Raw genomic sequence first — 23,975 nt, 5'->3', positions numbered from 1 at the left:
AATCGGAGGATTGTAGATGGATGGATAGAGAGAAAGAGAACCTAAGTCAGTATGTCTGATTTCTGGACTGACCTTTGTTTCGTTTATCACAAATCACCGTTTTACCTTTTTAACGTTCATCAATCTTTCAGTTAGGCTCTCTTTCTCTAAGTTTACGTGTGTGGTTGAATTATTAATTGAGCACTCCTGCTTTACTAGTAGGATCTTTGAAATAATTCCTTTTGTTAGTTACCTTCCTCAGTTATGTTAACCGCGCCTTGTGCTAGGTGCTTTTCAATTCATCAAGATAATAGTCTTTTTCCCTTCTTGGGCGAGTCTGATTTTCGATCTTAACTGAACTTTCCCTGATGAAGATTTTTGTCTTACAGATCAAACAATCAACTTTTCTCAGTCAGATGAAGGGCATGCTGTGCCCACACCTGCCCTAGGTCCTCAAGGTGTATGGATTAATCCTGTATGGGAAGTTCCACCGCGTAATAAGAAGATGCCTCCTTTGGAGGCTTTCCGATTGACTAAAGAATTGGTTCAACAACGGGTGAAAGATAATATTGTAATTGTGACCTTTGGTAACTATGCATTCAAGGATTTTATTCTGACCTGGGTTAAACATTTGACAGATCTTGGACTTTCTAATTTTCTTGTTGGTGAGCATACTCTTTTCTGCCATGTGTCTTGTTCAATGTTATATTTCATTTGCTATTATTTTTCCTGTGCAGTTTATTAGAATTTATAAAATAACTTTGAAATCTACTCTTCTAGGTGCAATGGACACCAAATTGTTGCAGGCATTATATTGGAAAGGGGTACCTGTTTTTGACATGGGCAGCCGTATGAGCACAGAAGATGTTGGTTGGGGCTCTCCGACGTTTCACAAAATGGGGAGAGAAAAAGTTTTTCTGATAAACTCAATGCTGCCTTTTGGTTTTGAACTGCTGATGTGTGACACTGACATGGTTTGGCTGAAGGTGTGCTTTTCCATTTCTAAATTTTTGTTTTGTCACCAGTGGAATTGTTTTACTTATAAGTGTGAATAATTGTAATTGCATAATTTCTCACAATGATACTCAAGAAGCAGCCAGAAATGCTTTCTTAATTTCTTTTCTTTTTATCTACCTTGTGTTATCAGAGATAACTTTTATTTTTCACCTTGATTGTCATATCGTCTGCTTCAATTCCTTATCATCTAAAGCATTATTTCTTTTTCACCTTGCTCTTTCACTTTATCCTGAGATATTGTTATGAATTCTTCATGTCGTTTTCTTTATAAATTATCACATTTTTTGCTCATATTCTTTTATCTCTCTGACGTGATTGTTATGTTATTCCTCATACATACATTGCATTACATGGTTTTGGGACAGAACCCACTTCCATATATTGCTCGTTATCCAGATGCAGATGTTCTAACTTCAAGCGATCAAGTCATACCAACAGTTATTGATGATAGTCTGGAAATTTGGCAAGAAGGTGATGATTATAACCATGAGCAGAACTTACTGATATATCCTTTCAATGTTGCTTGTGTTAGTTATCATATTAAACCTTTTCCTTTTTAATGTTAAATGCAAGCAAACATGCTTATGAATGACGCAAGCCTCTTAATTGATCACTTTTCACTCAAATGACGTCTTTGGACTTAGATCTGTGACCCTCTTGAATGGTAGCGTGATCTTTTCTGTTGATTGATATGAATTGAATTATTAGGTGCCCCATTTCACTTTAGAAGGCCTTGCTTCTATTTTGCTTTGCCTTTAAATTAGAAGAATGAAAGACAGTGAAGCCTTTTGCGTTTATTTTTAAATTTTACCCATTGCTTCTCTCTTCATTTTATCGTGTGAGACCTAGCACTTATTGAATTAGTCATAACCAGACATTTACCTTACTGATGACATTGTGCTACATCATGAGTAGTTAATGCTGCCTACAACATAGGAATATTTCATTGGAGGCCTACTGATTCTGCAAAAAAATTGGCGAAGGAATGGAAAGAAATGCTTCTAGCTGATGACAACATATGGGATCAGAATGGTTTTAATGACATTGTACACAGACAGTTAGGACCGTCTGTTGATGAGGCCAGTGGACTATTTTATGCTTTTGATGGAAATCTGAAGCTGGGAATTTTTCCTGCTAGTATTTTTTGTAGTGGGCATACATATTTTGTGCAGGTACAACCTATTTAATAGCTTTTAACAGTTTGGTTTCTTTTTCTTTTTGTGGTTTGTTTGCACTATGCCTTTAGCATTTTTTATGCAATTCACTGTCTGGAGGAATCTTGTTCGTAATCTATAATACTGGAACATCAAATCTGGGACAAGTTCTCTGTAGGAATATAATTGCGTGTTACACAGGCTATGCATCAGCAACTCAGATTAGAGCCATATGCCGTGCACACAACATTTCAATATGGAGGCACTGAAGGAAAGCGCCACCGGCTTCGAGAAGCAAAGCTTTTCTATGACCCACCAGAGTACTATAATCCACCTGGTAATAATTTGTGATTTCTTCCTCAATTTAGGGTCAGACCGTTAATTTTTTGTTTAAAAAAATTACTTGGCAAGTACCAATACACTCATTTCACTCTTTCTTGTAGCAATCCTTTTATCATGTATGAAGGTTTTTCTATTCCATCTGTTGTTGAATGTAGCTTCTTTGACACTGATGACTGAAAGTTGACACTTAAACTTGTTTATGCAATGCTTGTTGTATCTGCTTGTCTTATTTGCTGACTTCCATGCATGATAGTACTGCAAGCTTACTTAGTAACTCTTGCAGGGGGTTTCTTGTTGTTTAAGCCATCTATTCCTAGGAGCTTATTACTAAGTGGGAAGCATGCCATTGATTCACATTTTTCTCTGGTTAATTATCAAGTATGCATGTATTGACCTGATCCTTTTTACTTTAGCATTGGAATGGAAATTATGTTGCATCCTGTTGATTATATTGTGTGTGGATATGTACAGATGAAACAGATAAGGACGGCACTTGCTATTGCTTCTCTTCTGAGAAGAACTCTGGTGAGAACTGTTTTCCAGGATTATAATTGCAAAACAAGTACAAAATTTCTCATGTTAACACTATCGGTTATCAATATCTTAAAATTTGTTATGAGTTCTGTGAACTAATCAGTCACTGATAATATGATAAAGGAACAAACTTCTTGTTTTTCAAATTTTCTTGTGGTAATACCACCTTAAAATATGATGTTACGTTGAGCTTGGTTGGGCTAAGGAAAAAATTATTAGATTGCAGAGGTAATGTTGGTCAGTTTTACTGGCCTGGCATGGCCATCTATGTCCTTCTTTGATAAAACTATAAGTGAATCTTCTAACAGGTTAGAAAGCTCTTCATTTCCTACTTTCGTTGATGCAATTGGTTTCCGATCGCACAGGAAATGAAGAAAAACTGAGTTATCACGTTTGAGTTATCATGTTTGATGCTTTTCTAGTGCATTTTACTTTTTATATCTACAACTATATTTTAAACTGGTTTCTCTTTGTGCATGTTTAGGTCATGCCTCCGCTATGGTGCAGGTTAGATAGGCTATGGTTTCCACATCCTGGTGTTCTGGAGGGAACTATGACTAGGCAACCCTTTCTTTGCCCTTTGGATCATGTATTTGAGGTATTTCCTGCTTTTTCGAGTAGCTACTTTTGAATGCCATTCTTCATTTGTGCTTTTGATGATGTGGCCGATTAAACAACTCATCTTATTAATCTGTAAGTAACCAATAACTTTCAAGAACAATTTGTGCAGTATCTGAACCAAATTAGAAAGGTCCAAAACATTGGTAATGCCACTTGCTTTAGCTATGGAAATTGTTGCCTGAGGATTGATGTTTTCCATAATGGGGCCTTAACTCTGTTGGGGACAATTGGTCCCCGTATTAAAATTCAGGAGACTTCTTTGCAAATAACGAAATGTGCCATCATTGCAGGTGAATGCCATGTTGAGAGAACTCCCAGAGGAAGAGTTTGGCCCAGGAATAAATATCAGAGAGTACTCAATACTAGATAATCCCTCTCTGCCCGAAGAGGTGAGTTGTAGCCAATTGCATCTAATTTCTGAACCACTGAGTCTCTTTTTTTGTGTAAGTTGATTAAAGGAAATCTGTCTGCCTGGTTCTGGAGTTCAGGTAAAGAAGTCATGGCTTGATGTCCATCTCTGTCAAGAAGAAACACATGATTGTAATGCATCAAATGATTCTGCTGTTGAGGGGGTACTCAGAATTCCAAGGCATAGCGATGAGGAAACGGTATTTCAAGTGCATATTTTTGCTTGAATTCTTCAAAAATAAGCTTGCAAATTGCATTGGTATATGGCCTCTCAGTCCTGTTACTGTGAGATACGGTTAAGCATCTTGCATCAGAGCATTAGAAGTGATATTAGTATATATTAGAAGTGAAGAAATGTTCGGACCAAATTATGCTTCTTTCTGCGCGTTAATGGCATAAACATAATTTCTTCATACAAATTCCTTGTGGCAGAAATTAGAAGTGATATTAGTATATGTTAGATTAGTTATACAAATAAGAATGCATTTGTATGTACAGGCAGAGACTGGTCTCCTGAGTCTACATCTGCAGTTTATCTAAAGAAAGAATGCATTTGATTAAATTGTCTTTTGGGTTGAATATCGGGCGAGTTTGTTCAAAATTAAGAGAAAAGTGATTTTGGTTGATTAAATATGAGGAGTTGTTGGGAGAACTTTGAGGTAAATATGGGAGATGGGTTGAAATTAACTTATCAAAATAAGTAGATTATTTTCAGCACATTCCTCTATCTTTACCCCATAACAACTCCTAACATTAACATCTCCTTTGTATAATCAACTAAAATAACTTTTTTCTCAACTTAAAACAAACGGACCTTATAGCCTCATTCATTTTCTATCAAAAATGTATGCTTTTTAAAACGAGCCATGGATTATGTTTCCACTTGAATTTTCAGTTCATCAAGGTATTCTCGTCATTCAAGGCTGTCAAAGTCATCCAGTTCTCCTCAATGCAAAATGCTTTCACTGGTTTTGCCGACAAGGTGAGGCCATTTTTTTCCGAGTTAAAATTCCTTGTACCGCATATAGTGTTGTAAGAGAGAGGTGAAATAACAAATGAGGTGAAATAACAAATGAAGTAAGAAGTAAAGTGTAAATAAATGAAATGGGCCCCAAACTTTTCCTTGCTTCGTTATCCCCCTCTGGTTCTACAATACTACTGCAAAGTATCTAATTTCCATTTTTCTCCGAGTAAAACGTGGAAGATGAGAATAAGAGAATTCACTTATTATGTGTTGATGCCATCCCCAAATTACTTTTTCAGGAAAGGGAAGATAGATTCAGAAGACGTGTAAAGCGATATGTGGGCATATGGTGCTGTGTGCGTGATCACATTCCTGGTCACATATATTATGATATGTACTGGGATGAGAAACCTGAATGGAAACCAATCCCGCCTCCAACTTCTGAGGATGATCATCCACCTTGGTGAGTTCTGACATGTTGGTCGATATTTTTTTAAAACATCCCAATGGATGGATACCGCGAGCGATATATGAAGATGGCTTAGTTTATTTCTTTTTTGATTTTCTTACTTAACTGGCTGTCAAGATAGTGCTTAAATAAGTGAAAGATATGGATCGACAGAGGATGTAAGTTGCTGTAGAGATGAGACAATCTGATTATTGTCTAGCATTAGTAAGAAAAGAAAAATTTTGGCTTAGTCCAGTTGTGCAAATTAGGAAATTGGAAATCTACAACAGTAAAATTTACATCCACAATATTTTTTTTCTTTTTAATTTCGGCTCTATCAATATTATCAATATTCATATCAATAATAATATAAAATTTATGAGAGTCACATTATGCACGAGTTCTAAATAGTGCAATGGCCTTCAGTCTAGTCATATACTCATATTTCAAACAAAATTATGTGCCGATCTATGTGATTTTTGTTATGAGTGGCAATTTAAGTGGTTGGACTTTTTTTTTTAATAATCAAACTTTACTGTACTTTTAGTTCTCTTACCTTTAAACCATTAATAAAAAATAATAATATTAAAATCTTAAATGTTAATAAAATATTGTTAAATGCCAATATAATAATTTTAATTTTCAAAATAATTATGATTGTTATAAAAAATCATTATTTACGATTAAAAATTTTAAAGTTAAAAGACTAAAAATATATTTTTTAAAAGTTAAGAGACCAAATTTAAATTTTGTATAAAGATAAAAGACCAAATTATACTTTAGCATATATATATATATATATATATATATATATATATAGAGGTTAAAAGCTTAAATTATAATCTCGGTTAAAAGCTTAAATTTAACTGATAAAAAATTAAGGTATTAAATTATAGCCCCAATATTACATTATTAATTACATATTAAGTATGTGTAATAAAAGGTCAATTTGAATGTATTAATCAAATAAATTTAACTATTACTATTATGTGAGGCCAAATCAATGATATCTTGAAAATGTGAAAAAGAATTAAAATTAAAGAAAAAAAATTTAAAGAGCGGAGATAAATTTAAATGATTAGATTATATTAGCATTAATCAAAAGATCCATATAAGGGGTTAATGGTACATTTTCTCTACTCGCACCCAGATCCCTGGGATGAAGAACATTCGTGTTCGCGGCGCAAACTGATTTTGAAACGCGACCCAGCCCCTCCTACCCAATGGTCAATGGATAATTCCATTTTTGGGTTTCCATCTGATGATAAAAGTTTGTCTCGATTCTCTATCCGTCCAAAGAAGCGCTGCAAACTGAATAACTTCTTCGGTGTTTTAATTAACATTGGAGGTTTGGAACCATTCCAACATTTTCAGTCATTACTGCTTTGAATTGCATATTCATGGAAATCGAAAGCTCATTAAAATTGATGCTTTGTACTGAAAGACACAAGTCTACACCACTAGCTTTGAGATGAAACCGAAATGAGAGCATGGACACTTTGGCAATTCATGTTAAAATCAGCATCAAGTCGTTTCCTTGTTCACATAACAAGATTGAGATTACAGAATCTAGCCTTGCTTCCCCCAACGAGACTTCCATCGCCCCATCCTTTTTCTCTCCAGAACAGCTATAATGGAGACTTTGAGATCGTTCGAAAACATATGGTTCCTATTCCACCATGTGCTCTTCCCGCCTTGTTATTTACACGTCATTTCTTTCACACTGCCATTCAACCGTTTGATGAAATGCCACAACGGGTACTAAATGATCTTATCAACTCGTCCAGCAAAAAGCCCAAGCTTGTGACGGTTTCTGCTGCTCATTGTATAGCCTTAAAGACGGGTACTCTAGCTCACCTGCCCACTGTGACATCTCTACTAACTATTTATTGTAAGGCTGGAGATTTCAGCTCTTCAAGAGTTCTGTTTGATGAAATTCACGACAGAGATGTAATTGCTTGGAATTCTATTATTGCCGCATCGGTTAAAAACAAACTCTACAAGACAGCAATGGATTTTTTCGGAAACATGATTAAAGAGCAATGTGGGTTTGATTGCACCACTTTGTTGCTTCTGGTATCTACTTCGTCATACATGAATAACCTTGAGCAAGGGCGGGCAATTCACTGTTTGAGTGTAAAAACTGGGATGCTTGTGGATATAAGTTTAAGTAATGCTCTAACTAATATGTACGCAAAATGTGGCGTTTTAAAATCCTCTGAGTGTCTTTTTTCAGAAATAAAATATAAAGATGTAGTTTCTTGGAATTCAATGATTAAAGGAAGTCTTCATAATGGTGAGCCAAAGAAATCACTGTATTATTTCAAGGATATGGTTTTGTCCGGAGAAGAAGCAGACAGCGTCAGTCTGTCTTGTGCTATATCGGCGTCTACTGCTTTGGGAGAGCTGGATTTTGGTCAGTCAATTCACGAGCTGGGAATGAAGCTAGGTTACCTGGATAGCCAGCATGTTTCGGTCCCCAATTCTCTCATTTCATTATATATACAATGCGGAGATATTGAAGCGGCTGAAACTGTATTCAGAGAAATGGAGTGCAAAGATATTGTTTCATGGAATGCAATGATGGAAGGATATGCCTCAAATGGAAGTGTTAATGAAGTGTTTGACCTTCTGCTTGAAATGCAGACTTATGAATCATTTCAACCTGATACAGTGACATTGACTAACATTCTAAAAGTTTGTGCAGTGGTGATGCTCTCCAGAGAAGGAAGAACTGTCCATGGATTTGCAATACGAAGACAGATGCTATCTGACCTTACTCTACTAAACAGCTTGATAGACATGTATTCAAAGTGCAAACTTGTAGAGAAAACCGAGCTCCTGTTCAATTCTGCCCACGAGAGAGACTTGGTATCCTGGAATGCAATGATATATGGATATTCCATTAATGGGTATTCCCAAGAAGCCCAAAGTTTGTTCAGGGAGCTTCTCCATTTCTTCCCCAGTGGCAGTTCATCGACTGTTTTGGCTGTTCTTTCGTCCTGCAGTTCCACATATAGTTTATCCTTTGGAAAATCTGTTCACTGCTGGCAGTTAAAATTAGGATTTCTAAACCATATTCCTTCAGTTAATTCCCTCATACACATGTACATCAATTGTGGGGACCTGACAGCCGCTTTCTTAATTTTCCAAGAGAATTCAGCTTTGGCAGTTACAGCTTCGTGGAACACTCTGATTGTGGGATGTGTAAAAGGCAACCACTATCAAGAGGCCCTAGAAACTTTTAGTTCAATGAGACGAAAAGCCTCTGTCAACTATGATTCTATAACCCTTGTAAATGTCCTGTCAGCATGTGCAAATCTTGAGCTGCTCAATAAAGGAAGGTGTCTCCACGGCCTTGTCCTTACATCTCCCTTGGGATCAGATATCCGGGTTCAAAATTCATTAATTACCATGTATGGAAGGTGCAGGGACATCAAAAGCGCCAGATCAGTGTTTGAATTTTGTTTTGTTCTCAACCTATGTTCATGGAATTGCATGATCTCAGCCCTATCACATAACAAGGAGAGTCGGGATGCGTTGGAACTGTTTCTTCATCTTCCGTTTAAGCCCAGTGAGATAACTGTTGTTAGTGTTCTCACAGCTTGTACTCAAATGGGAGTATTAAGGCATAGCAAACAAGTTCATGCCCACATATTCAGGTCTGGTTTCCAGGATAATGCTTTTATATCTGCAGCTCTTGTGGACATGTACAGCAATGGTGGACGATTGGACCTTGCTCTTCAGGTATTTACACATGCAAAGGAGAAGTCTGAAGCAGCTTGGAATTCAATGATTTCTGCATATGGATATCATGGAAATGGCGAGAGAGCAATCAACCTGTTTCATGAAATGCGTGGGTCCGGAATAAGAGCGACTAAAAGTACTTTTGTCAGCCTTTTATCAGCTTGCAGCCATTCAAGACTCGTGAACGAAGGTCTTGGATACTACAACTGTATGTTGGAGAAATATGGAGTACAGCCTGAGACTGAGCATCAAGTTTATGTAGTTGATATGCTAGGTAGATCTGGTAGGCTTGATGAGGCTTATGAGTTCATTAAGAAGTTGCCCTCCAATTCAAGCCCCGGTTTGTGGGGAGCCCTCTTGAGTGCTTGCAACTATCATGGAGAACTCAAACTGGGGAGAAAAGTTTCTGAAATTCTGTTTGAAATGGATCCCCAAAATGTTGGATATTACATTTCATTGGCGAATATGTATGTTGCTGCAGGAAGCTGGAAGGATGCTACAGAGTTGAGGCAAACTATCCAAGACCAAGGATTAAGAAAGACCGTGGCTTATAGTCTTATTGATGTTGGTTTGGTATAATCAATTGACAATATTGATGACTGCTAGTTATTGCAAGGTGGATGTCCGTTATTCCTCAGAAACCATTTTGTGTCGTACCGGCCCCTCTGCGACAGGCAGGGAGCAACATAAACGTATTATATGAGACCTTGATTAGGCAATCTTATTGGTTATGTGAAGGTAAAATCGCACACATTATTTGCCCCATTCAACTTTACACATTAAGAAGTTTTAGAGTATCCAAATATTGATTCGGTTGCAAAATCACGAGGATGTTCTTTTTGCTGCTGAAACTGTTTCAGCCCTGTACAATACCAGGAACAAGTACGCTCGTACGAATCCATCTCATTGAAACAGTAATGCCTCTTTCAAAGGTACTCGAAGGATTCTGGTTTCATCACTTATTAATGTCTGTTTAAATTAACGTGTCATTGGCTTTAATTTGTTTAGCTCAATGTGGAATCGCACTATAAATAATGTAACTTGTTATCTATATGTGTGCGCGCGCGCGCGTGCGGGGGTGTGTGTGTATATAAAATATGCATCAGATGGACAAAATCTAAATTGAACCTAAATTTCCTTCTATAATTTTCAGACTTATTTTTATCTTTTTATCTTCTTCAGCCTCACCATATCCTGTTAATACAGAGTTATAAAATTGAAACATACTCCTCTTATTTCTAACATAGGATCTAATTAACGAGTTTGTGTTAGTCTTTTATGTAAAATCTATTTTACATGTTTATCAATCTTTTCCCAAATTAATTCGATTGAATTAGGTAGGAGAGGAAGGAGAAAAATTAAAAAAAATGTTTAGGACATTTTGGAAAAAACATATCATATTAACTAATTTAACCAATATATTTAATATACTCAAATTAGTTAATTAAGTTCTATATTAAGAATAGTAGAAATGTAGATATTTTAAAACTTAATGATATGAATAAAGTTAGATGAAATAAACAGATTGAAGATTAAACTTAAATAAAGAAAATATATAATCAAGATCCTCTAAAAATAATCTTGAGTTTTCATAATAGTAGATACGTGTTGTCCTTGTGATTTTGGCAATAATATTCCCCTTTACTTTTCTGGGCTAAAGATGGGCTAGAAACACCAACAAACCGATCATGTTCTTGACTATCAGAATCCCTCGCTTTTCCGATAAGGGTGACAAAAACAAAACAAACTTGGCATTAGTCATCTTAGTCGCTATAGCAAAGAAGCCAGAATTTTACATCTATGATTCATGCCGTTCAGATTCTAGAATCCAAACTAGGAACACACGGGTCATATATCAAATTCCCAAAAAGCGAAAAAGGGGGGCCGAGCCAAGAACAGGCTGGCTTGCTCAGAAGTATGGCTTATTTTTAAAAACGAAGGCAGTAAGTATTGGAGAAGATGTCTGAGAGACATAAGATCACTTCCACTTCTTGAACCCGAATCCACCATGCTTCCCATGTTTGCCGTGTTTCCCATGTTTTCCGAACTTTCCATGCTTGAACTTGCCATGGCCCTTGAATTTGCCATGGCCCATGTGACCACCATGCGCATAATGACCACCACCATGGCCAAGGTGGTGAGCGCCGTATGCGGCACCTGCAAGTGCAGCACCCCCAGCAAGCACCGCTCCCATGCCATGACCATGACTATGACCTGATGATGTTACAAATCATTTAGCTGATTCCGACAAGATATGTGCAGAAGGTAGCGGTCAAAAAACACGTCAGTCACAACTCACAAACCCATAACATAATAAACACAGGCAAGCTGAAAAAGTGAAAACAAAGTAGAGAACGTTTCAGCTAAAATAATAGTTGAGATTTGAGATTGCCAACTATTGAGGATCAAAATGCTACGAGACATCCACAAATCACAGTTACCACAGATTAACGGCAGTCATTATTCACATACACCACATAAGACTAAATCTTTAAGCAAAGCCCAAATAGAACGTTTGAGTCAGAATTCAGTGCATTAAATCAAGGATTATGTCATTCAGAAATCATATGGTGTTACTAGTTTCTACATACTTTGCAGCATACAAGTTCAGGTGCCTGAAAAGAAACCATTGTTTCAGTTAAGTTCAGCTTATTAATGCTTCTTTAATTACAGGCAGCTTCACAATTTTACTATTTTACGGCCATAAGAGAAACTTACTTGTCAGACCATTGCAATAGTCAGCTACGTAAAGATTTAATGATGAAAATTATACAAAGACGTCATACCTGGAGCAGATGGACCGGGATAACCAGCAGGAGGGTAACCTTGTTGAGGTGGGTACCCTGCCGGGGGATAGCCTTGCTGAGGTGGGTACCCTGCCGGGGGATAGCCTTGCTGAGGTGGGTACCCTGCCGGGTGATAGCCTTGCTGAGGTGGGTACCCTGCCGGGGGATAGCCTTGCTGAGGTGGGTACCCATGTGGAGGGTAGGAACCAGGAGGATACCCATGTCCGCCTTGAGCTGCAGCATGAGCCAGGTGTGAAAAAATTCCTTTGTCAGATTCATCATGCTTGTCCTTTCCACCTCCCATCTTTCGAGCAAAGGGCTGATGATTCCTGGTAAGAAATTGACAACAAAATGAGCTAATGTCTTGAATTTTGATTCATAACACGAGGCATAGTATACATGTAGAGAAGGAATCACTTTTATGAGAACAAGAGAGGGGAAGAAACGTAAACAAACTACAAGATAAGAATTCTGAAATCCCAAGTCATATTATGCTGAAGATGCCAAATTGTCAATGTTATATTTCAGGGAAGTGGGTAAAGCCAAGTAATAGATGAAAAATGGTCTTTAAAACAATGAATTCTTCCTCATTGTGGTCAGGATCACCGAAGAGCAGACATGCCCAAAACTTTAATCAAAATATCACAATTGTGATCTAACAGATAAGTAAACCATTCTGAACCGAGTTCAAACCATCTCAACATCGCTGATTATCTCCATCTCAAGGGATCTAGATTCTGAAGACGCTGACCTAGTGATCATGGATCAGGGCAAAGAAATCTAAGGAAAGAAATACCCAAGAGAAGAGGCCCTGGATACCAGAAAATTTTCACTCGCTATTCAGAAATCCACAAAATTGACGTCAGAAGACAATCGGCAGCCAAACATTTTGCTTTTGCAAGAACAATCAACACCATTCAAGCAAACCAGAAACCAACAGAATTCGGAGCAATCTCAAGGAAAAAGTCAAAGAATCAATTCAATGCAAAAGGCACATCCTGGAAAACGCGAAGGATAAAACAAAAAAGGAACTCACAGATTCTATGGCAGGCACGATCAGAGATTCACAAAATTCTAGCACAGGAGAGAAGGAAAAACTTTGGGAATGCAGGGCGTTGTGTTTGGGAATATATATTTGGTCTGAGCGCTCACATATAGGAAAAACGCGTCAAACGTAAATGACGCGTCAAAAGACTTATCCCGGAGGGAAAAGAAATGATATTATCCGAGAAAAGAAAAAACCCTTTTAATCATTATTCTAAGACTTTCTTTAATACATACAGTCAATAAAAATAATTTAAAAAATTTATATATTTGAGATATAAAAATATAAAAAATAAAGTCTTTTAATTGACGCTTTATCGAGGATTGAAGAGAATACTATATTACATATCATTAATTTGTTTTGGTAATAATTATATATGAGTAAAATTATTGGTCCAAAAGAAGGAAAAAATTGTGGCTAGTAATAGAGCTAGTAAATTTATCAAAAACGGTTATGTTGAAGCCAAAGGAAAACGAGAGGTGGTTAGTAATAGTCTAATAGAGTTAGTTCTTCGTTTGCTTTGCCAAGTGGAATCCGGGTGAAGGTGTGGAGAATGAGGGATAGTTCATTTGGAGATGTCTGGTTGGTGTAGTTCCTGTGAGTGAAGCTCTTATGAAGAGGAAATGTAGCAGTTCAGGTTGATCATGGATGGAAACTTGGTTGATGAGTTTCAGATAGCACAGATGATGTGATTAATATGGTTAATTTGGAATGGAAACTTGGTTGATGTGTTTCAGATAGCACAGATGATGTGGTTAGTATGGCTAATTTGGAAGGAAATGAATAGTGCAGTTTTTGAGACTAATGTACCTAATCCTTCAAAGGTAATTGATTCTGCAACTAAGGCAGTTAGGGAATTCCGGTAGGCTAAGGGTTGGGAGATAAGTGTGGAAAGGGTCAGAGGTAGGTGAGATGACTTGAAAGGTTGGAGAGCTCCTAGTCCTAGCCATTTGAAGATCTATTGTGCTGATGTATATTGGTGCTGGAAAAATAAGTCTGTTCAAAATGCAGAATGGATAGGTAGGCGGTATATGCAGGAGGTCACTGATGCCTTGAACTGCTTGCTAAAGGGGAAATGAAAGAGCAAATTGTGTGTGTTGTTGAATGTAGAAAGGGAATGTGCCCATTTGGGTGGATTGAGTCACCATCACCCTCTCTTGTTAAATGTTCAGCTTTTGATGCTATGAGTTGGGAAGTAGTGAAGGTTCCAATGAATGCTGCAAGAAGGAGAGTGGTTTAGATATCTCAATTTTCTGGTTTAGCCAAAGGTTTTGGTAGATGAGGTGTGGGCCCACTTTTTGATTTCTATTTTCAAACTATTTGGTTAAGATCCCATTTGGCAGAGCAGTGGAAATCTCCTTTTAGCACGTTTCACGTAAGTTAAGACAAAACTCCTCTCACATACTTGTATAACTTGCCTTGTATTCTGCAAATCACTATTAAAAAATACTCCCTCCGTTCCTTATTATAAGAGACATTTGATGCTTATAGCATGTTCCTAAATATAAGAGACACTTAAAAGTTGTCTCTATTTTTTTATGTTGATTTCCTATTTTACCCATATTTATTGTCTCCAACTCACACTCTCTCTCCTTCCCACTTCTCTTTCTTTTAAGAATTTACTATTGTTCTCTCATGCTCTCTCTCCTTATTAATGAGGGCATTTTTAGAAAAAAAATTATACTTTTTACACATTAATTGTTCTTAACTAATTTTAACTGTTTTTTTGATCAACGTAATTCGGTTATTCGTCTCTTATAATAAAAAACGGAGGGAGTAGTTTATAAGCTACTTATAAATTGTTCCAAACATGTTCTAAATTTCTACTTTTTGTAGGTTGTATGTCGGATCCTTTTTTTTTTTCCTGATTTCGTTGGTGTGTTTGGTTGTACTCTAGACTTTTTTTGAGTGCTTTGATTGGCCTTTGGGCTTTTGGTGTTTGCATTTCTTTTTGAGAAATTGATAAATTTGACTTTTTTGACCCAAAAAGAGAAGGAAAAAATGTGGCCGCGTAAACTCAACGAAAAGTACACTTCCTTCCTTTTTTTTTTTTACTTTTTTTTTTTGCGCCAACGAAAAGTACATTCCATCCCATCATTTTGATTAGCATACAATGCTCATGACAGATATGTAACGACCAAATTAGATTTGAATAATTCAGGATTAATTTAATTTTATGATAATTTTTAGTACTTTTATTATTTGAATAGGTGTAATATTTTTATTATTTGAACAGATGTAAAATTTAAAATAGAGTAATTTTTTTAACTATCACTTTTTTAAAAAAAATTGAATCTACCATTTAAGAAAAGTAAAATTTTAAATTTGTATCAACAAATTTGGATAATGTAATTACCAATGAGGAAAACAAAGAAGGTTCGAAGAATTAACTTTTGGATATTAAAAAATATAATTAACATTTGGAAGAAAATTTAGCAGCTTGTTAAATTTTTTCTTTTATTGCAATTTTTTTGTCTGGGAACTCCTCGCTTGGTGTCCAGGCTTCCTAATTTGACCAGCACCCTTCCTATATTACTCGCCCTTATGAACAGGTTTGACTTTTTGAAGCTCTGAAAAGTGTTTGTGGGTACTTTTCATTTGATCGGAAAACAAAAATTAGCATAATAATTTTTATTTACATGATTGACTAATTCTCACGATAAAAAAAAACAATATATATAATCAAATAAAGAGTACAATTTTTTATTGCAGACTTGAAAGACAGTTTTAGGCCAAAGAATGAATCTTGACCGGAAAGCCGCCTTTCATCTTAGAGGTCAAGAAGGCAACGAACTGTGGTTCCATCCCTTCCAGCATCGCCGGAACCACCGTGAACCTCGTCAGAATCGCACCTACCACCCTCTTCATTTGCAAGTACGCCATCTCCTTCCCTAGACAAATCCTTGGTCCCGCCTGAAACACTGGATAGCTAAACGGATCTCTCGCCACGTACCTCCACTTCTCTGAATCTTCACCACTTCCCTCTCTCTCTAACCATCTCTCCGGCTTATACTCCGCCCAGTCGCTCCCCCACAGCTTCTCCATCCTTCCCATGGCGTACACATGATACAACACTCTCATCCCCTTCTTCACGGCGGTTCCATCTGGCAATACGTCGTCGGCCGTTACTTCTTTTGAGTCCATCGGCACCGGCGGGTACAGCCTCATGCTCTCGCTCAACGCTGCCTGGGTGTATACCATATCTTTCACTTCATCGTACACCTGGGCTTCTGATTTTTCGCTTGCCTCGTTCACGATCTTCTTTCTCACTTCTGGGTGCTTTGAAAGAAGCCAGAAAAACCACGTTAAAGCAGCGGAGGTTGTGTCCTTACCTGCCAATATGAAGCTGATTACTATATCCGTCACGAACTCCTCGTCCGAATGCCCCGAACTTAAGAACCTTGATAACATGTCGGCTGATTCAAGAGAAGCCCCCTCGGTGAGCTGGCGTTTCTTATCTCTGACTATGTTCGTAGCGAATTCGCGCACTTCAGAGATTGCTAATCGCAATCTTTTTTCCGATCCAATGTCGAGAAGCTTCCGTATTTTCCAGATTAAGGGATGCAGGTGACTGGCCCTTCTGCTGCTGATCTCCGTGGCATCGTCGAAGGCTTGAGCGAACTTGCTCTGCCCCAGTGATGGCGAGAGGTACTCTGGGTCGAACCCGAAAGCGATTTTGCAAATGTTGTCGAATGCGAATCGTTGGAGGATGTCTTGAAAATCAAGGACTTGGTTTTGGGCTGCCGCCGTGGCCAGAATAGGAATGAGGCGATCGTTGAGCTCGGTGTCCACAACCTGTTCAACGAATTTACGCAGAGACCTGGTGTTGAATACATGGCTTGCGATTTGCCTTTGTAATTTCCAGGTTTCACCGTCGGTGTTGAAGATTCCGTTGCCCAGAAAGTCGGTGAGGGTTTCGCGGAAGGCCTGACCCTTTTGGTAAACTGGGAAATGGTTCTTCAAAATGTGTTGTACGACGGCGGGATTGCCGGTAACGACAGCTCGCTGCCCCAGGGAGCGATGGAGGACGTAGGTATTGGCCGGTGATATTAGGACGACATCGGAGAGCCACTGGATCCGGCGGTCGTAATTGGCTATAAGTTCTGGATAGGAACCGATTAGAGGGTATGATTTTGGGAGGGTCGTCGTGAGCGGAGCAACGAGCTCGTTCTTCTTCTTCCTCTTGATGTTTGCAGGGGACGGGCCTTTGAACAGGAAGAAGAAAGTGGCAGGAAGACAGAAGAAGAGAAAGAAGAAAGCCAAGAGCTGAATGGGCATATTGTTGCACAGGAAACAGAACTCAGGAAAAAGAGAGTTAGGTAAATGAGAATACTGTAGATAAGATTCAATTTGCCACTCTTTGCTTTTGGCACGTAAATGAAGGGATCCTCCATTGGTATTTATTCATACATTCTGGTTTTTTAAAAAAAATCTATTCATACATGGCTCTAGCTCTCTACGGAGAATTTGGATAAAAATCAAATTTTAGTTTTAAAAATACTTTTATAATTTACAAAATAAATATACGAAAAAATTTGTTCTGTGAAAAAATATTTCTTATAATCACCTTGAGTATTCCAAACACCCTTTAAGTCAATGTATCAAATAGATCAGAGATGTTTTCCGACTTCCAAGTGTGAAAACGCACAGGGGTCGGCTTATCCTCTTCGATAAGAAATCATATTTGGCGTCATTCATGAGCCTCGCCGGTTAGGCGAACAAGCGCGACAATGTTACTTGGTTGATAAGTAAACAAGTCCTCTATCAATTCTATTTATAATGCTCAAATTTAAGTAAACGTGTAATGAATTTTAAGTTTCTCTTAAAATTTAATATTTTTTTTATTTTGCTCTTAATAGTTTATTTTCTCTCTTTACCCTTTCTTATCATATTTTTCATACATTGTTAATCACTTTTCTTATTTATTACAAAGACATATTTAAAAATAAAAATTTATTTATTACCTACTTATAATTTTTAATTAATTTTAACTAATTTTTTTATTATATTTAAATTAGTTATTTGAAACTTATAATACATGCCGAAAAAGTGTTTTGAATTCAAATCTTATTATCAATGTTATCATGGAAAGATGTTGATGGTAATTAATTTATAAATTCGTTGGCAAAAGAGAAATTATAAATTCTTTCATATGCACTTTTATTTTTTACTCAAAAGCATATCCTGTTTTCAGAATCCAATTCACTGAAAGTTTGATGAGGTCATGAGGCTGCTTAATACTCCTCCGGTCCTTATTATAAGACCCAATTTGACTTTTTATTTGGTCCTAATTATAAGACCCAATCCATTTTATCTCTTATATTTATGCATTTTTTTCAAAGATAATCCTTCTAATAATGATAGTTTTAGCCAATATACTTAATTAGCAAGGATATTTTAGGAATGACAACACTTATTTATTATAAATAACCAACTTAACTTACTTCCTTAATCTCCTCAAATAAGTCAATTGGGTCTTATAATTAGGACCGGAGGAGTAATAAATATATAAATCACATATGGTTAACTTGTTTGTCCAGAAGCAAAAATAACACGCAACTCGCTGGAGAGGAGCGCCGGTGAAAATGGAACCAAGAAAGGGTCACCCTCCTCTATTTGAAAATATAGAAAATATTTAAAAAGAATAATTAAACATATAACTGGAAGCGTGTCTTGATTTCTTGTGGAGCACGGGCGACATATAAATTTTTATCCCAATTTCAGTCCTACAAGTCTTGCTTCTTTTCGGCCCCGCCTATTGCGCATTGCGCAAGCTCTGCTTTGCAAACACTAGCTTGCTATGAAGCTCAAGGGGCACAGGTACCTTTTTATTGTTATGATTATGATTTATGAGCAAATGAGGTTTGACTCTGTTGGTGGGTCCCCACGAAGCTTTTAGGACTTGTTTTTTAATACTACCTCTGATGCTAAATATAAAAATTAGTTGACTGATTTAAAAAGATTAAAAAAAATAAATTAAATTAATTATTTGTAATAAATTTGTGTTATTTTTTCTTAAGACATCCTTACTAATCATGTCTATTGGCTACAACTGCTATTATTAGAAAGACTACCTTAAAAAAATATAAATATGAGAGACAAAATAAATTGGAGTCTTATATTTAGGACCAAAATAAAAATCAAACGAGTAAAAACCGAAGGTAGTAATAATTTATGGATTATGAGACAAGCATATAAATAAAGTTTTGTTTTAACTTACATAAAACATGTTCATAGGCACCTAGATAAACAGATTTGAACAATGCCTTAATTACATCTTTCCTTATGTAATGGAAATGATAACAAATTGAGAGAAAAATTAATAATAGAAGACTAAATTAGAGAATTTTAAACGATTAATAAGTATTTCTATCGTTTTATTTATAAGTCGCTTTCAACATATTTCACATAAATCAACAAAAAATTTAAAATTTATTAACTCTCATTTAAAATTCAATAACTTTCCAATTTCATCCTCATTTAATTTACAATGTACTCCTCTTTTTCTATTTATATGGGGAAAAAAAGACGTTTTTGTCTTATTTATAGGATATTGAAAGAAATTTTTCGTATAAATATACAATTTTTCTTTTCATTTATTATTATATTAACTTTATTTATATGAAGTATAATGTATATTAAATAGGGATAAAGTTAAAAAGTTATTAAATTTTAAATTAGAGTTAATGAAATTTATTTATTTTTTAATCTGTGTGAAATATATTAAAAATAACTGGGACAGGAAAAAAAAAGGGTAAATTGAAACGGCCGGGAACTAGTTGCTTGTTAGAGGGGAAAGGCAAAAACGCTTTCATTTTTTAACATTCCCCGAAGATGAGCACATTCAATTGTTTAATGCATTTTGACTTGTATCTGCATCCCTTCTGCCCACCAATAACTATTCGTAATTTATCATTAACACAACGTTCTAGGCTTCTCATACACAGACATAGAGATAAGCAAATGCCCACGTGCGTCTAAACAAAATACTGAGAAAATAAAGTCCCATGCGGCTCATTTATGTAACAAGATTACAAGAATGAGATGAATTGTAGAAAGAGTTTAAAAGTTTAAAAAAATCTTCCAAATATAACTAAAAATACAAGGAAAAATAAGAAACAGGAGAAAAGTTAGCTTCACTACACTCGTCCAAATATATGAAGTATTTATGGCCAACAAACATACGAAGTGTTACAGGCTCAGATCATAATCCACCATTTATGGACGGAGAGCTGATTAAAGAAACGTTCCATTCCATAAGAAAAAGAATCACACATGCCAATGAGGTCAAACAAGTCATTCCCTCTCCCACTTATTCGCAACCCCCCTTTTCTATCCTGCCAAAGCCATTTTTCTTAGAAATAAACATAGGTTTGTTTGCTCAATATTTCTCTTCTTCTGTATGCCACTTTACCTACCAGTTTTAAAGCCGAAGAAGAGCAGCCCAAATTGCAACAATTCCCTCTCTCTTTCAAACTACCGTAAGCAGTAACTGGGGAAGAAAGCGTCTACAATGGATTCAACTATACATTAAAGCAAATGTCTATTAACAAGGAATAACAGCTGCAAAGTATTACAAGGCTAATCATAAATCCATACGCTGGATGAGCCTCCATAATCACAAGTCACCGTCTTAATGTAGGAAAACATCTATCTATCTATTTTATAATTAAAATAGGTAGATACATCCATAAATTTGATCATTTAAACCATACCCACGAGCCCACAATAAAACCCCCACCATACAGCAGATCAATATGGGAATCAGCAAAGCCTCAAAGTAGCTTCAAGCTCCTTCTCATCAGCACACTTATATCACAGTAAATAAGCTCGTGCTGCAAAGAAAAAACGCACCATAATGAGTTTCAGGCACAGAACCATACAGAAGACCAGTAAAAGAATGAATCTGTTTTACCAAAACGACCAGATCCCATAAATGGTTCTGCTTCATCGGTCACACCTCCTTGTTGCTGCTCCTGAGTTTCCAAAGGAAAAAGGCGAAGCATTAGGTGTAAAACTGTACCTCCGTTAAAGAGTTTCTAAATTTAATTCTGATAAGTTGAGGTGAATCATCAAATTTCTAATAAAAGCTTCAATCTATTTCTTGGTTTCACGACACTAACGAAACTAAACCCTGAAGCAAATGTAGTAACATAACTCATTGGATTATGTACGCAGTTCATCTCACATGACAGTAAAGTCAGGGCCCACTACCTCAATATGATATATTTGGACAGATAAAATACTAGGAAATGTCATTCAGAATCTCAATAAGAAAAATACACATGTAAGACAGAGGAATCGTTAACTTACAGCATCAGGCTCCATTTCGGATGGTGACAGTAATCTATCAAAACAGTGCCCCGATATTGTACAGACAAAAAGCTCATTGGCCGGGTCCATAACAACTTCTCTACATGTATCATCACATACCGGGGAAAAGAAAACAAAATAATGAAGCTCTAGTCCAGATTCAAATTTTTAAATAAAATAATGAATTTTTGTGCATCATTAAAACACAAAAAGAAATGGCGTGTCCCACCATGAACATGTCCAGTCTTCTCGCAAATAAATACATCTCCAATATGATGGTAAGAGCAAGTTTCGCCAGAGCAAGCATGATCAGTCACCACTGTATCACTGAGGCCTCTGCTTCTTTCCATGAAGACACTTGATCAGCTACCGTTTTGTCAAGAATCATCCTATCATCTTTCAACTTTACACATATGAAACAGAAAATCAACATACATGGCTAAGCAACGTCCCTTATATGAAAGTATAAAGTAATTAAACAAAACAGACAAGAATTCAGATATACATTTGCAAGACCGAGAATCAGATCAGATTCAAGCTCATTAGAGCGAAAACTTATCAAGTGTTGTGTATATAAGCTCATTGGAGCGACAACTTACCAGTTGTGTATATAAGGATTTCATGTTTAACCAATGTCGCAGGAGGCTGAAGTTCAACGCTCATTGTTTTAAGTAGGTTGCACCGTTGCATTAAAAAAAGGTTATCGCAGTCTTTAGGAAAATTTAAAATTAAAACAAAAGGTGTTTTTCAAGATTGAAAATCGGAAGCATTTTCTCAAACCCGACATTACTTTTATGTTTTCAAAATGCACAGTTCTGTCTCAACAAGTATCTATTTCAGGTCAATAACAACAAAAATAAAGGTGAATGGACATTAGAATATGATTCTAGATCTTCTTTCCTCCCTTCTCCCATTTCATTTCTTCAAGCTTCAAGGGCAGGGCTACTGAGCAGAACTTAAAGATGAAAAACCACCAGAGTCATATCTTCTTCTTTTGTTCCATTTCAATATTATTTTCAAGACTACTGAGAGAATCTTTAAACTATATTACTATAACGCCAAACGGTCATAAAGGTCAGATAATATACTTTCATATTACAGTATATACCCTCATTACCTGTGAAGGAAGAGGTGCTTGGCTTCGTTTAGCTGCTTGCATTTGTATGTAATACTCTTTAAATTCATTTGGGCAGTTTCTCACAAGTTCAGCCATGTCCTCTTCATCACGCTGCATAAAAGTAGGATAAATGACAAGATCCACGCAAAATATGAAAAATGGATGCATGAGTTACTCAAGAATGATAAAGTATGGCTAATATGGTGGTTCAAATTTATTTAGATTAAGACTTAGCCGGAAGGGAAAAGAAATGATATTATCCGAGAAAGAAAAAAACCCCTTTAATCATTATTCTAAGACTTTCTTTAATTCTCACAAAAAAAATTTCTTAATACATACAGTCAATAAAAAAACTTTAAAAAGCTATATATTGAGATATAAAATTAATTGAGGTTTAATATTTATAAAAAAAATAAATTTTTTAATTAACTCTGAAAGATAATACTATATTACATATCACTAATTTGTTTTGGTAATAATTATATGAGTAAAATATTAGTCCAAAAGAAGGAAAAAAATGTGGCTAGTAATAGAGCTAGTAAATTTATCAAAAAAGGGTTATGTTGAAGCTAAAGGAAAGAAAGAGGTGGTTAGTAATAGAGCTAGTTCTTCGTTTGCTTTGCCAAGTGGAATCCGAGTGAAGGTGTGGAGAATGAAGGTTCTACCAAAAATTAGACAGTTCATTTGGAGATGTCTGGTTGGTGCAGCTCTTGTGAGTGAAGCTCTTATGAAGAGGAACTGTAGCACTTTAGGTTGATAATTGATGGAAACTTGGTTGATGAGTTCCAAATAGCACAGATGATGTCGTTAATATGGTTAATTGGAATGAAAACTTGGTTGATGAGTTTCTGATAGCAAAGATAATGTGGTTAATATGTTAATTTGGAATGAAAACTTGGTTGATGAGTTTCTGATAGCAAAGATAATGTGGTTAATATGGTTAATTTTTGGAAGGAAAGGGATAGTGCAGTTTTTGAGGCCAATGCCCTAATCCTTCAAAGGTAATTGATTTCTGCAGCTAAGGCAAGTTAGGGAATTCTGGCAAGCTAGGGCTGGGAGATGGGTGTGGAAAGGGTTAGAGGTAGGTGTGATGACTGGAAAGGTGGGAGAGTTCCTAGTCCTAGCATTTGAAGATCAATGTGGCCGATGCGTATTGGTGCTGGAAAAATAAGTCTGTGAAAATGCAAAATGGATGGGTAGGTGGGATATGGCAGAGGTCATTGATGCCTTGAACTGTTTGCTGAATGTGACAATTTCCTGATTTTCAGAAAGGGAAATGAAGCCAACAAATTGTGTTGCTGTTGAATCTAGAAAGGGAGTGTGCCCATTTGGGTGGATTGAGTCACCATCTCCCCCTCTTGCTAAATGTTTAGCTTCTGATGCTATAAGTTGGGAAGTAGTGAAGGCTCAGATGAATGCTGCAGGAAGGAGAGTGGTTCCCGCATCTCAATTTCTGGTTTAGACAATGGTTTTGATAGGTGAGGCGTGGGCTAAACTCTT

At 36.4% G+C, this 23,975-nt stretch overlaps 4 protein-coding genes and 1 pseudogene across 4 annotated transcripts; 2 read left to right on the top strand and 3 right to left on the bottom strand.

Moving 5' to 3' along the window:
• Window positions 1–353: 353 nt before the first annotated feature.
• LOC114751221 (arabinosyltransferase XEG113-like) lies at window positions 354–5,634 on the top strand (the record flags this gene model as incomplete). The annotated part of the gene is made up of 12 exons (XM_028939880.1): window positions 354–644; window positions 760–965; window positions 1,362–1,467; window positions 1,912–2,168; window positions 2,352–2,487; window positions 2,776–2,870; window positions 2,964–3,017; window positions 3,511–3,624; window positions 3,938–4,036; window positions 4,136–4,255; window positions 4,951–5,037; window positions 5,319–5,634. Coding segments are annotated over 12 exons (1,733 nt in total), but the record flags the coding sequence as incomplete, so codon positions are not given.
• A 1,040-nt stretch (window positions 5,635–6,674) lies between these two features.
• Window positions 6,675–10,267, top strand: LOC114751222 (pentatricopeptide repeat-containing protein At4g19220, mitochondrial-like). Its single transcript, XM_028939881.1, has one exon. The coding sequence runs from the start codon at window positions 6,950–6,952 to the stop codon at window positions 9,791–9,793; it is 2,844 nt and encodes a 947-aa protein (XP_028795714.1). The 5' UTR covers window positions 6,675–6,949; the 3' UTR covers window positions 9,794–10,267.
• Window positions 10,268–10,884: 617 nt separating this feature from the next.
• Window positions 10,885–13,136, bottom strand: LOC114751224 (glycine-rich protein A3-like). The gene is made up of 3 exons (XM_028939884.1): window positions 13,037–13,136; window positions 12,001–12,329; window positions 10,885–11,428 (listed from the first exon to the last, which is right to left on the bottom strand). The coding sequence occupies exons 2-3, from the start codon at window positions 12,302–12,304 to the stop codon at window positions 11,193–11,195; spliced, it is 540 nt and encodes a 179-aa protein (XP_028795717.1). The 5' UTR covers window positions 12,305–12,329; window positions 13,037–13,136; the 3' UTR covers window positions 10,885–11,192.
• A 2,506-nt stretch (window positions 13,137–15,642) lies between these two features.
• On the bottom strand, window positions 15,643–17,355 carry LOC114751223 (cytochrome P450 94A1-like). Its single transcript, XM_028939883.1, has one exon. The coding sequence runs from the start codon at window positions 17,321–17,323 to the stop codon at window positions 15,773–15,775; it is 1,551 nt and encodes a 516-aa protein (XP_028795716.1). The 5' UTR covers window positions 17,324–17,355; the 3' UTR covers window positions 15,643–15,772.
• A 3,314-nt stretch (window positions 17,356–20,669) lies between these two features.
• On the bottom strand, window positions 20,670–22,687 carry LOC114751225 (F-box protein SKIP31-like; annotated as a pseudogene).
• Between the last annotated feature and the right edge of the window lie 1,288 nt (window positions 22,688–23,975).

The sequence above is a fragment of the Neltuma alba genome, unplaced genomic scaffold (assembly GCF_004799145.2).
Source record: "Neltuma alba isolate B1F8T4 unplaced genomic scaffold, ASM479914v2 tig00006827_pilon, whole genome shotgun sequence".
Lineage (NCBI taxonomy): Eukaryota > Viridiplantae > Streptophyta > Magnoliopsida > Fabales > Fabaceae > Neltuma > Neltuma alba.
Note: the sequence above shows the minus strand (reverse complement) of the source record. Positions and strands in the feature narration are given on the sequence as shown.